The 13,141-nt window shown below is 40.7% G+C and overlaps 1 protein-coding gene across 1 annotated transcript; it reads left to right on the forward strand.

Annotated features, from left to right (window-relative positions):
- Positions 1 to 1,108: 1,108 nt before the first annotated feature.
- WNT16 (Wnt family member 16) lies at positions 1,109 to 12,685 on the forward strand. Its single transcript, XM_026867994.1, has 3 exons — positions 1,109 to 1,169; positions 2,136 to 2,422; positions 9,399 to 12,685. Exons 1-3 carry the CDS (start codon positions 1,109 to 1,111, stop codon positions 9,861 to 9,863), a joined length of 813 nt encoding a protein of 270 aa, XP_026723795.1. The 3' UTR covers positions 9,864 to 12,685.
- The last annotated feature ends 456 nt before the right edge of the window (positions 12,686 to 13,141 follow it).

Genomic DNA, 13,141 nt, shown 5'->3' on the forward strand with positions numbered 1-13,141 from the left:
AAATCTCAAAACAAACCACATCCAAATCCCTTACTCTCTACTCTGCCTTTCACTATTCATATTGATTTGAAGAAGAAGAAAAGATTAGTTCAGATCTTGGAGGAAGAACCTGAAGTTGTCATGATCCCGGGTTACTTTGATATAGGGACAGAACTTAGCCCATGCTAAATTTAGCAAACATTGAGGTTGTTCTAATTCACAAAAGTTGCAAGCAGCCCCAGGAATATTAAACCAGGCAAAAACCAGCATGGCCCAAGGATATTTAGGCCATGTGCTTTTCCTAGCATAAGCTGGCCGTGGGAAAGACAGCACCTGTCTCTTATACACATCTGGCGGGCACCGCATCCGCGCCGGGAGCCTACCGCAGGTACGCCAAACACACCGGGCAGGGAAAACCTGCCACCGCCTTTCCGAAAGGGTTGTTGCTTATTGTAATTTTTGCTTAATACGACCGTGGATGACAGTGCCTTTATCGAGATCCACTTAACTGTGTTGAAACGTTGTTACTCGTAGACTGGCGTCGGGTTTATCCCCTGATGTCATAATTACTAAATGAGCGGAGTAATGACATAGTATTTCGAAAAGGTCGTTTGATTCCAGGTAAAAATCTTCTCACAGCACCGATGTGAATTGCTTTGAAATGTATCTTACACGATATGTTAGGTGGTATTGCTCAGCACAGCGACACCAGAGTGGCTTTTGTTGCATGAATTAATAATGGAATTGCAGAAATTTACACTGAAATCCTATTTTTTCCTATTTGTTTGTGTCACATGGCAGTATCAAAGGTCTTGATCCTGCAAATTTCTTTTGAACACTCTGCTCAGTGATTTCAAAGTAGCCATTGATGTGAACTTCAGGATTGTGGTACATTCATTTTGTGTTGTACTTCACTTTGTACTACAACACAACAGTGAAAAAACCCCAAACATTAACCATGAAAACCTAAAACATTCAATAAAAAGTGATGCATATTCCAAAAAGGAAAAGAAAAAAAAAAAACAAACCACCAAAAAACGGGGAGCAGTTTACCCTACTATATGTAGCCATATGTATTGTATGTTGGTCCTTCTGTCTAATGGGAAGGACTATTCCTGCAGACCCTTAAATGAGTGGCACTGCTAAGCCACAAGCTTCACCTGAATGTTCTGTAGAAGCATTGTGTGATGGTACCAGCACCACAAGCTAGTACAAACAGAAGAAACAAACAGGAACTTTTCTGCCTGTAAGCAGAAACTTGGGAGATTGAAAATAACAAATTGTTCTACAATAGTGAAAATTGCTACAGTGAAATTTTATCTGCAGTTAATGGACAGTTGTTGTTTTTCAGCTTGCTTGGAGAGTATACATTGCTTAAAATGTTTAAAGATCTGTGTCACATTATGCCAGAAGTCTCAGAACGGGCTTAAGAGGCCCAGGCAGGTCCTTCCATGATTCTTCTGAGATAGAGTATAACAGTTAAAGGCTTTTTATGGTGCTGTCTTTCCCACGGCCAGCTTATGCTAGGAAAAGCACATGGCCTAAATATCCTTGGGCCATGCTGGTTTTTGCCTGGTTTAATATTCCTGGGGCTGCTTGCAACTTTTGTGAATTAGAACAACCTCAATGTTTGCTAAATTTAGCATGGGCTAAGTTCTGTCCCTATATCAAAGTAACCCGGGATCATGACAACTTCAGGTTCTTCCTCCAAGATCTGAACTAATCTTTTCTTCTTCTTCAAATCAATATGAATAGTGAAAGGCAGAGTAGAGAGTAAGGGATTTGGATGTGGTTTGTTTTGAGATTTTTTAATTTTTTTTTTTTTTTAATTATTAAAACCTAATTGGTTTGAAAGTTTCTGTGGCTAATAAAGTTCTCAACCAGATTTAGAAAGGAGTTACCAAAAATCATGGGATACAAGGAGCCAGAAACAGCACCATTAATAGCATGGTCATATGAAGAGGCCCTGAAATCTTTGTTGGATGTGAATATCCACTGCTTTAAACAAGTTAACTCTACAGGGCAAGCTGTGATGACTTTTAACTTGTAACTGTTCCCTTTTAATAATAGTCTGGCTTGTAAAATCACTTTCTACAGCTCCACCAGGAAGGTAATCAAAGGGAGTTACGAAGTAACATTTGTGCCTTGCTTTGCAGGCACGAAGGAGACAGCGTTCATATACGCAGTGACGTCGGCGGGCCTTGTGCACTCGGTGACACGATCGTGCAGCGCAGGAAACATGACTGAGTGCTCCTGCGACATGAACCTGCGGCACGGCGGCTCGGCCAGCGAGGGCTGGCACTGGGGTGGCTGCTCTGATGATATCCACTATGGAATGTCATTCAGCAGAAAGTTCCTGGATGTGCCCATTAAGAACATAACGGGCAAGAGTGGAAGTGGACTGGCGGCAATGAACCTGCACAACAACGAGGCTGGGAGGCAGGTACGTGTCACCATTCAGAAATGGCAGCGGTTGGTTGCCTGTTCCCCTTCATTGACAAAATGGCCTCAAGCAACCCAGGTCTGTCCTTGACTGCAGGTACAGATGGGGCCAGTGGCAAGAACAGCACTTACGTCACCACAGCAAACATGTACAAACTCGGAATCAGAGCTGGGTTTAACTACTTAACTAAACTCCACAGCTTAAAATAAAGACCACAAAATAAGAATTAGATCTGGAGTGCTAATCAAGTATTAGATATTTGATATCCTGTAACAAACTTGAAATAATCTTGTTATCAGCATAATACGTTAGAAATTTTTTGACTTATTATTCTGTTATTATCATGACCAGCACTTTTAATTCTCTCTAATAATGAATGAGCAGGGAGACTGAACACAAGACATCATTATCCACCCACAGTCTGGGGTCCTCATCTGAGAGCAGGAGTCTAAAATCATTCAGAGAGGAAATCAAGAGTTAACCTTTTCTTTTAAAAGATGGGATGGAAACAACACCTCTATTTTAAAGTAGCCCACTGGTTAGGGCACTCATCAGAAAAGTGAGAGGAGTCTGGCTTCAGGTAGCTCTTCTTCAGCCCAAAGGACTTAAAACCTACAGTTGCAGAGGAAATATGTGTGTGGGTATGTGACATCAGGTCCTCTTGTCCTGTTCTGGAGATGGTAAATGGGGGCAGAAACAGCCAATACAGAGAGATGTGAGTCTAATGTAAGTGCTTGGGGCTTACATCTGGCATGGCAGAGACTTGGATTATGGTTCTTGCTTTAAAATTACTTTCTCTGCTTTACCTTGGAGTTTTGAACTTTGTCAGTGTTTAATGGCTCTCTCTGGCCCCATAATACTTTAAATCTGTTCTGCTCAGTGACACAGCTATAACTAAAGAAAGAAATTGAGACCTCTGGTTTTAAGTACACATATTGATGGACTCTATTGTAACTCAGTAATTTCCTGTAGCCAGAAGCAACATCAGTGGATTTTACTGAAAACAACTTTCTTATCCACAATAAATGGGGACTAGCCATAGTAAGCCATCATAAGGGCCATGGTGGTATCATTGCAAACTATTTTAATTTAGACTAATTTTTACACTTTGCAAGGTAATATTTAATTTAATTAAGATATATAGTTGGAAAACCAGAACATCTTTCATGGACATAGGCCCTTTTCAGGACTGAAGAAGCAAACTTTAAACCTAAGTAAAGGCTGAGAACAGTTACTCTGAGTTTAATTACATGCCAGTCAGCTAATCATCAAGGTGGTTGGTATTGTGTAGTAGGGAATGTAAGAGGAACAGAGGACTGAGTGATTATTTCCTTAGGGAAAGAGCAAAGGGTCATTTATCACATTTGTAGAGAGAAAGAGCTAAGGGAGGAGATAATAATCTCCATAAAATTTTCTCTCTTAATTTCATTATTTTTAATATACAGTAAAGATAAGAATTTTTATTTTAATACTCATGTTTGTCATTAGACAGTGCCATTTTCTCAGATTAGGTTGACAGTGAAAGTGTAGTGAAGAAGACTGCAAGGCTTCAGAGGAACTTCAAAGAGAGAGAGATATGCAATTTCTATGTTTTGGTGGCAACAACACAGGTCTTCTCTTTGATGCTCTGTTCTCTTGTCTGCCTTTAGCTGCCTTTAGCTTTATGTTATGCCTTTAGCTTTATGTTAGCAGCAGCAGTAGTTTGCTGTCCTTTTGTCTTCAGTAATGGTGTTCATTTATGGTCTTCGTGTACCAAACTTGTGTTTATCACTCATTGCTTCGGGTGTGCCATCACAACTGCCTGGGGTATTACACTCTGAACTGTGCCGAGGAACTGTTCAGCTTTAAAACCTACCCCACATGCACACAGAGCCTAGAAGAGAAACTTTTCTTTTGATGTTCTTTCTTTAAAGTTGGATCAGTTCCCTGATCTCATCTATAGCCGTCACACAGGCAGTTGGGCCACATACGTCATGGAGACGGGACTGACTGGAAAAGGGAAAGAGTGCGTTCAGCCAAAGACAACATATTTTCAAACAATTAGATAACGCTACAAAGGGTTGGAGGATGTGGTTAAGTGAGTCTTCATTTTCCATGAATAGTAGTTTTGATAGAATCTAATATATCTTAGATATTGGTTATATGCACAAGAATATAATCGATTCTGTGTCCACATTTTTAATGTCATGCAACTGCAGTATCATCTATTACTATTCATGTTGAGTAGTATCTCTTAGTATACATAACTTCATGAAACCAGAGTTTTAGACTAGGCTGTCAGATTCTGGGAATGTGGTAGAATCTGGCCCAACAGGATCCACTAGGTCTTGAGGACTTCTCGGTGTTTCATACTTTTAATGGTACTGAGCTCTCCAACAAGGCTCTCAAAGTACGCTGTCACAGGCTTATTTGGTGCACACCATACATACTTTCATTCCTTTTCCAAGTTTTTACAGAAAAACTCATCTGCTGCAAGCCTGAAAGACCAAAAGACCTGTATTTCACTGTTTTTATATCAATGGTGTATTTGTTGTTCATTATCTTGGAAGAAAATATGCAGAGTATTTAGTCAGTTTCCATGCATAAATATTTTGTAACTTCATAGAAAACTGTAGGATAAAGCAAGTATTTTGACCACTGTCCAGAGTGAAAAAGAATTTTTATTGTTGGTACTTGGGATTTCTAGCAGCAATATTAACTGAAGTAAAGTTTAGCAGAACTCTTCATTTTTGTAGTTCCAAAATATGTAACTAGGAGATGCTGGAAAATGTTGACCTTCATGTTTTGTGGCTTACAAGAAGGATGTTTTGCAATATATTTTGGTACCTTATGACCTTCTGTAATAAATACTATCATGTATCTGTGTCTTGCAAGAGCAGTCTTCCAGGGACAATACTTCTGTGTTTGTTTGGAGTTACTAATGGAACTGATATGTGCAGAATTCTCTTGTTCCTTTCCCATTTCAACATCTCATAGTTAAATCCAAGATATATCAATTTTAAAACAGTAAGGATCATTGGACTGAGTTGTCCGCTGTTTAGGATACTAACCTGAACCTCAGAAGATCCAGATTTCATTCCTTATTCTGCCACAAGATACACATTCATCGTCTTTTAGCATTGTAACGTTCAGTGTACTTAGATGTGCATATGTGAGTCGCACACCTCTACTCCTTATAAAAAAGGATGAAGGGAGTCAGGCACTATGGGTTGACTATTATTGTATTAGTATTTTTTTGCTGATGGAAGAATTATGCTCAGTTTTACACTTGTGGAAATTTATTTGATCTACAGGACTTGTATTTTCACATCAAAATAGCTTGGCTCTTCAGAGTTTATTTTTACTGATACCTGTGGGTTGGTAACATACCCACCAACAGTCTGCAATTGTTCTTAAGTGCTGTACCTCCGGTAGGACATATGCTTGTCTTCATGAATAGTCCTATTAGTTCTACCAGTGGCTTAAATTAGGCTGTTTAATTACAGGCATCAGTTCCCATTGCAGAACAAGTACTGGCAGCTCCTGTCTCACAGCTGAGAATAGTGCCTGCAAACAGAGAGCTTTGCTTGGAGATATTAAGCATTAATTGGCATTAAGGGGTATGCAAACTGTGACTCCACTGACACTCTCCTTTGCTGCAGACCAGTTTCTGCTTTCTGCCCATTCACCTGTTCTATCCACACATTCCCACCCCATGCCACTCTCTCTATTAATTGCATTGGATCAGTGAAAGGAAGTCAGTTTTAAAGTTGGTTTTTTTTTTGGGGGGGTGTTAATTTTTAACACAGACTAGTGTTTAGCACTGTATTCAATTCATCACTTAGCCCTGCACTCTTGTTGGCCTAGTATTACCAGGGCTGAAGGCAGCAAGTAGAAAATGGGGCAAGAGGAACTGCTCGGGTGGGCTGAACACAACACTCATGAATCCAGCTCAGTTCCACACTGATCATTTCTCACAAGCAGTCAGTTGGTTTCATGACCAGCCTAAGAAACCTGAAAACCTGTCCCAGCTTTCACAGAGGGACACATCTATCCACCATGTTTCTGTGAGTAACAGTGCCCCTCTGAAATTCTCTATGAAATTTTGTTCCTTAGGGAGAATCCTCTCACAATTTCATGAATAACTGAAGAGACTCACCATGTGACTCTAACAATGTGAAATGTAGCACTGGTTGTGGACTCAGTCTGGAAGTCACTCAGTAACTGTGCATCCTAGTAATTCTGTGTGCCACTGAGACACAAATGTGGTTAAATCCCTTCTGTTTGCAAATTGTGTGTAAAATTAATCTTTTGATATCATGCTTCTCTTTTCCTTGACATTTTATTAGGTTAGCTGTGTTCTAACAAAGATTTTCTGTTCTTAGATCTGAAATCCTCTTCTGTCTCAATCACTGTTGCATCTTAAGGATGCATATTCTGACTACTCAGTGATTTCCTTATGAATAGATCCTTAAGATACGAGCACCAGGCCAAGTCTGTCTATTAAACAGAAACTAGCCTTTGAAGGAGAGAAGATAAGTATATACAAGAATTATTGCCAGTTGATTTGAAAGAGTCTGCATGTACTCTGGGGTGAGAGTCTGCTTGTTGCAATGTTCTTATTTCTTCCAGGATAGGGAAAAAAATCTCCAACTGCAGAAGCAATCCACGGCATCTGAAAATATCTCCTGCACCAGTGCATCACTTCACCAGGTTTACTTTGCAAAGGCTAATGGCTGTTCTAGGTCAGGGCATACACCTGCTCTTTCTTGCTAATGGTTCTTTGAACGCCTTGCTTGTTTGGCTTTCATAGTAACCTCTACCAACAAATAGGTCCTGTTAATTCACCAGAGATGTGACTCCAAAGCAAACACTTTGGTCCTGTGTATTTTTAATAATGTTTGTAGAGTTATACACGAATACCAACTCAGGCTTGTGTCAATATATTTGGGGAAGAACATGCCAGGAGACCTCAACTCCCACTGAAAGCAATGGATTTAACCATGTTGGACTTGTCCCAAACTTCAGTGACCGCATTCACCGTGATGAAGAGTCCCAGTTTAACACACAGGGTAGAAATATCTCATTTTATCTGCTGCATGCCTTTACTAGCTCTGAAACTTTGAGAAAGGCATTTGTGCTGCCTGAGCTACAAATAAGCAGTCTGGGACTTGAGTTTACTTCTGGTCCTCCATAGGGTCAACAGGGCTCAGTAGGATTTCAGGGCTCTGATGTCACTGCAGAATCAAGGCTTAGGAACAGGCACAAATGAAACTATTTTCTCAGGGGAAACTAGAGAAAGGTGTTAGATTTGTCTTCTGTTTTTTTCTTCCCTAAGACAGTTTGAGAAAGACATAGATTGACAGTGGTTAATGTTTGCGGGGGCTGTGGAGTAAGTAAAGGTTTAGGATGAAGTTTAATAAACATCATGAAGTAGAGGTGTGAGGGGGGTGGTTGTCTTCCCCATTTTGTGGGAAATAGTGGTGAAATAATTCAAATCTGTATTGGCCCTGCTGCATGAGAAGTTTCAGGAGAAACTTCTTGTGAGATAATTTAAAATTCACATTTTCTGTTACATTTCCCAATTGCCTTGATTGTGGAAATTAAATATGGGGGGAAAGGTTAGTAAAATGGTAACATGGGCTTTCCAAACCATTAACCAGTGGCCTGCATGAGTCTATAGGATGGCTCCAGAGTGCATTAATGGAAAGGTAAAACAAAACTAAACAAAAATTATGATACCTTGTCCTTTTGCTGTATCTGTGCATGTAACCATTTTTCTGTCCACTTTTCCAGACTCTAATGTGAGATATGTCACTAGTCTAATTGTATAATTTTATACTATGTCTATTAGATATTCCAGAAGGATTACATTAATTGTCTGGTGACTATTTGAGTTGTAGTCCCAGATAAAGAAAGTTACTGCTTGTTTACAGATTCCACTTCTTTGAGGCTTGGTCTCCTATAAACTGAGCCAAAATTCTTGTGTGTTGCAAAAGCTTAACACAGGCTGCAGATTCCCACTGCTGGTCAGACAGTTATTTTTCAGCCCAGTGCTTGTTTCTACATGGGCATGGAAAAGTAGCCCATCTAAGGGTATTTTAACATTGGTAATAATGGAAAATTTTGCTAAAACATTGAAAGTTATAAAATGCAACTATCAAATGGTGTTAAATAAAGCCATTACACAACTGGAAACACTAGAAACCCATGATAGTATGAGTATGTCTAAATTACAAGAACAGGACTTGATCCTGTAAGTGAGAAGCATCTGATATTTACTTCAGAATATCAGAGCTGAAGATACATCTGCTGAGCTATAGCGACTCCTTTGGTAGACTTTCCATGGAGCTCAGAGACGTGGGCAACCTCCAGCTCTTCCAACACAGGTCTGTCCTGAGGTGCCTCCAGGCTGTATGCTGCACTGCTTCGGATGCTGAGCCACGCTGGTCACACAGGCACTGTTGTGCAACCTTAAGCCATTCCCATGGCCTTAGTTACATACAGACCATGTTGTGAATGTTTAGTGATCTTGATGGTAGCTGCAAGGCACCCTTAAAAGATGGCTTAGACCTGCCCAGAAAATGTCTTCCAACGTAGAAAAAGTGTCATTACCTGACCTATCCATGCTTCCCCTCCTACTATTCTCCATGAGGGCTGTTTGTATTCCAGCGGTGGGAGAAGCAACACAGGACATGTCATTTCAGGTATTGAGGATCCTCCAGAATGAAAAGCCAGCCAGAAATACAAGCTTTCATTATTCAGTATTGCTACGTTAGCGCCACTGCACTGTGAGCACTTCTGAAGATGAGGCTTCTCGTAGTGGGGGTCCAGAGTTGGAAACCTGATTCCTAAGATGTCTCATCCTGTGCTCTGGCTTCTCCATCACTGAAATGACAATGGCAGCTGTAATATTAACCTCTGTGTCACTGATGTCAGGCAGTATTCATAATGAATGAAAAACCACATCCAAATGTCATTCTCCCTTTACTTTCAGGCTGTAGCAAAGCTGATGTCAGTGGACTGCCGTTGTCACGGTGTTTCTGGGTCCTGTGCTGTGAAAACTTGTTGGAAAACAATGTCCGCCTTTGAAAAGATTGGCCAGTTTTTAAAAGACAAGTATGAAAACAGCATACAAATATCAGACAGACTGAAAAAAAAGCTACGGAGGAAAGAGAAAAGCCAACGAAAAATACCGATCGGGAAAGAAGACCTGCTATATGTGAACAAATCGCCCAATTACTGTGTTGAAGACCAAAAACTGGGGATACCCGGGACCCAGGGAAGGGAATGTAACCGTACCTCAGAAGGACCCAACGGATGCAATCTCCTCTGCTGTGGGCGTGGGTACAACACCCATGTTGTCAGGCACGTGGAAAGGTGTGAATGCAAGTTTGTCTGGTGCTGCTATGTGCGCTGCCGGAGGTGTGAAACCATGACCGATGTACACACCTGCAAATAAGATTAAGTACAGAAAACACAGCCAAACCATCCTGTTCTGTTTGGTACACACAACTGCCACACAGGCAGCAATTAGTCTTACTGTGTGGGATTGCAAGGGGATCAGCATCAGGGGGAATGGGTATTGCCAAACAAGGGCTAGTCTAAGCATTTGGCATATGAAAGACAACTGAGTGAACAGCAGCCTGAACACAGAGCAGCTAAAACACCAAAAAAGGACTTCTGATGACACATTTGAATATGTAACTCCATGAACAGGGACAGACACTAACCTTTCCAGTTCTTTAATAGCCACAGCATCCTGAAGATCCATGTGGTCAAGTAGGTACAGTGGTGAAAACTCAAGATTGCATTAGCCAGAGACTGAAGAGTTAAGAGGGCGTGTAAGACACGCTAGTTATAATCTTTATGTCTGTATTTTTAAAACTGGGGCTAGATGGATCCACTAGATGGTTCATTTCTGCAGCCTTTAGAGAAAAAAAAAAAAAAACAAAAAACCCAAAAAAACCCATCAAAAAGATAGGGGAATATTCTGCTGTTGACCGTGAGGCATTTGCTTTGTAACCTTTCAGAAAGCTGTCTTCTGCATAATATGCAGAAAAGTGTCTGGTACTGAGAAACATGCACGATTGCAGATTGCTGGATGCTGCCTGGGTGGAAGAGGAGAGCCCAGCAGTATGGAGCAAGTTGTATCCAGAGAAGAGGGGCTGGAGCACAGCTTGAACGTGAATGGTGTACCAAATAACAACCTCGGGGTTTTTTTTATAGGTTGTCTTTCAAACGCACGAAGTACAGGTCTGAGGAGGGACAGAAATACAGGTTGGTATTTGAAGGAAATAAAATCCTTCACAGGTATTTCCTCAGTAGCTGAACACACACTTGGCAAGTCAGCTGGTAGTCACCTCACTGTTGGACTGTATGCAATAACTTGCCATGTTCAACCACCTTGCTGGTGGTTCACCATCATTTTCACAATTAACCATACAAGATTCAGCCCAAAGAAATCTGCCACACAGTGAAAGACTTTTTAAAGCACTGCTTTATTTTATAGAAGCAGCATCTAGAACTTTTCATTAGGTTGCATCCTAAGCAAGTTCAATGCACAATGTAATTTATGGATTGGCTCACACCACTAAAATATTTAAAATGCTATTGATAATATTTTCTCCCCCTCCATATGTTGGCTCAATTTTATTTTACAACTGTGAAAAGTTGTTTATTTTTATGCAATGATTTAATGCCTGGCTTAAAAAGCATTTCTGTTGTTTAAATGTGCAAATACCTATTTTTGATAAGACAAGAAAGTTTATATTTTGTAAATATTTAAATTATGCAAGTTATGTAAAACATTTCCAAAACTAATGTGATAAGATTACAGCCTTTGACATTAGTTAGATATTTGTTACTACTGCAGTAGCCTTTAATTGATTTTTATTTGCATGTGCAGGGGGAAATTAGTCAGAGAATCACATAAATGTTCCTCTTTTTACCATCAGGGTGGTTATAATTATTGCAGTTAATACGCACTGATGAGAAACACTATGATTTTCTAAATGATCAATTAATTAGTATTCTGTATACTTTTAAAAATTCTTTTAAATCCATTTTACAAACAGTGAAATCCTGGCTCCAGTGGTTAAGTGCAGAACTTCCACCAACGTCAAGGGGACTTAAAAGGGTTTGCAATCCCTTAACTTGTTCTACACTAACAATCAGTTTTTAGAAAGAAATAATCTTAGACAGTTTGGTTGAGGCTTTCAAAGTTACTTTGAGGAATTAATTTCCTACTTGTCTAGTTATTTTCCCATGAAAGATGGTGACCAGATTCCCTGTCACTCTTTATGGGATGTGTAAGTCAGGAAGAAGCAAACAAAACCTTTTGTGTTGTGCCACTTCACTACCTTATGAGAAGTATCTTCAGCAACCAAGAAGTCCTTTATTTGCTGGATTTTTTTACCTTTCCTCCACATTTGGCCAGTCTCTCTTCATTGACCTAACCTGATAATTATCCTCTGGGTACAAAATCTGCTGTCAGTGGAAAGGGTGCTCAACATGCAGGTTGCTGTCATAGGAGTATTCAACACCCTCCCTGTGAAAACTTGGATGGGGAGGACGCATCCTGGTGGAAGACCCTGAAGAGAGAGTTGTGAGCCCCAGGTTGTTCCATCTTCTAGCAATGAATGTAAACCCAGAGGCTCCACAGGCCATGCCACAGCACCTATTGGCAGCATGGGTGAGACATGCTACTGGTCACTGTTGATATCAAGGTGTTGTAGAGGCCACCTCTTTCTCTTTCTGAATTTGCCTTACTGCCCTACTACCAAGCTGCTGGCAGAAGTGCCTCTGTGCCCTACGTAAGATTGCTCATAGTGGTACCTCCACAGAGTTCAATGTTGAGGTCACCACTGTTTTGTTGTATGGGGCTCCAGCAGGAACCAGCAGCTGGGAGTTCAGTGTGGAGACCAAGATCTTCTCTTCAAGCAGCCCCAAACCGTGTTTCAAAACTATCTTAGCTTTTACCAGACCTAAAGGTTCTTCCATGCCTGATGTGTAAAGTAAGGAAACTCACTAAGATGCTTCTTGGTATACCTTAACTTCTGGCAGGGTAGGAAACAGGGAGAAAATATTCCTGAGCTCATGGGCCTAAGGTCAGCTTCAGGGATTTGTCCAGGAGAAAAATCTCAGCAGACTGTTTCTGTGGGTTTGAAGAGGAAGGGCCCTCACATCAGTATTGCACAGCAACGTGGGGCAGTCATGATGCAGTCAGGGTGTCTTACCTGCTTGACTAGCTAGTATTTGAAGCTTTGTTATTTTTGAGAGGTTATCTAGTGCCCCCCAAAAATCTTTCTGTTCTTAAATTTTGTTAATAAAATACTTCTTTTTCTGGTTTTGTGGGGAGGAAGAGTTTATTTTTTCAAAGAATGACAAAAGACAATGAAGAGAAGTGGCATCACGCATGGTTTATGAAAGCTACAATGGCTGAGGCAACAAGGTAACAGAGGTTTGAAGCTTCACTGGCAGCAGAAGGACCCATCTTGTCTCTGAGAAGCTGAAAAGAGCAATTTCATGGGAGGTGGCATTACTCTCTCTGCACTGAGGGCAGGACACTGGTAAGACCAAGCACATGCAGTCTAAGGGGCAGCTGCTTGCTCTCCTACTGCTCCTAACATTGGGAGCTTGGAGGGTGAAGCAGAAGCAAAGCCAAGTGTATTGGGGAGACTGGAGCATGAGCCCCACTCTTTACCTATCACAGCTGAAAGTGCTGTTTAAGTTAAGCTC

Source organism: Athene cunicularia (genome assembly GCF_003259725.1).
Source record: "Athene cunicularia isolate RWA chromosome 1 unlocalized genomic scaffold, athCun1 chr1_part2, whole genome shotgun sequence".
NCBI lineage: Eukaryota > Metazoa > Chordata > Aves > Strigiformes > Strigidae > Athene > Athene cunicularia.

Bases quoted from the DNA above. Each gene is read 5' to 3' on its own strand.
- WNT16 (XM_026867994.1), top strand. From the start codon at position 1,109: ATGAGTGGCACTGCTAAGCCACAAGCTTCACCTGAATGTTCTGTAGAA. The intron at 1,170-2,135 runs GTACCAGCACCA...CTTGCTTTGCAG, and splicing joins TGTAGAAGCATTGTGTGATG to GCACGAAGGAGACAGCGTTC. The intron at 2,423-9,398 runs GTACGTGTCACC...CTTTACTTTCAG, and splicing joins ACAACGAGGCTGGGAGGCAG to GCTGTAGCAAAGCTGATGTC.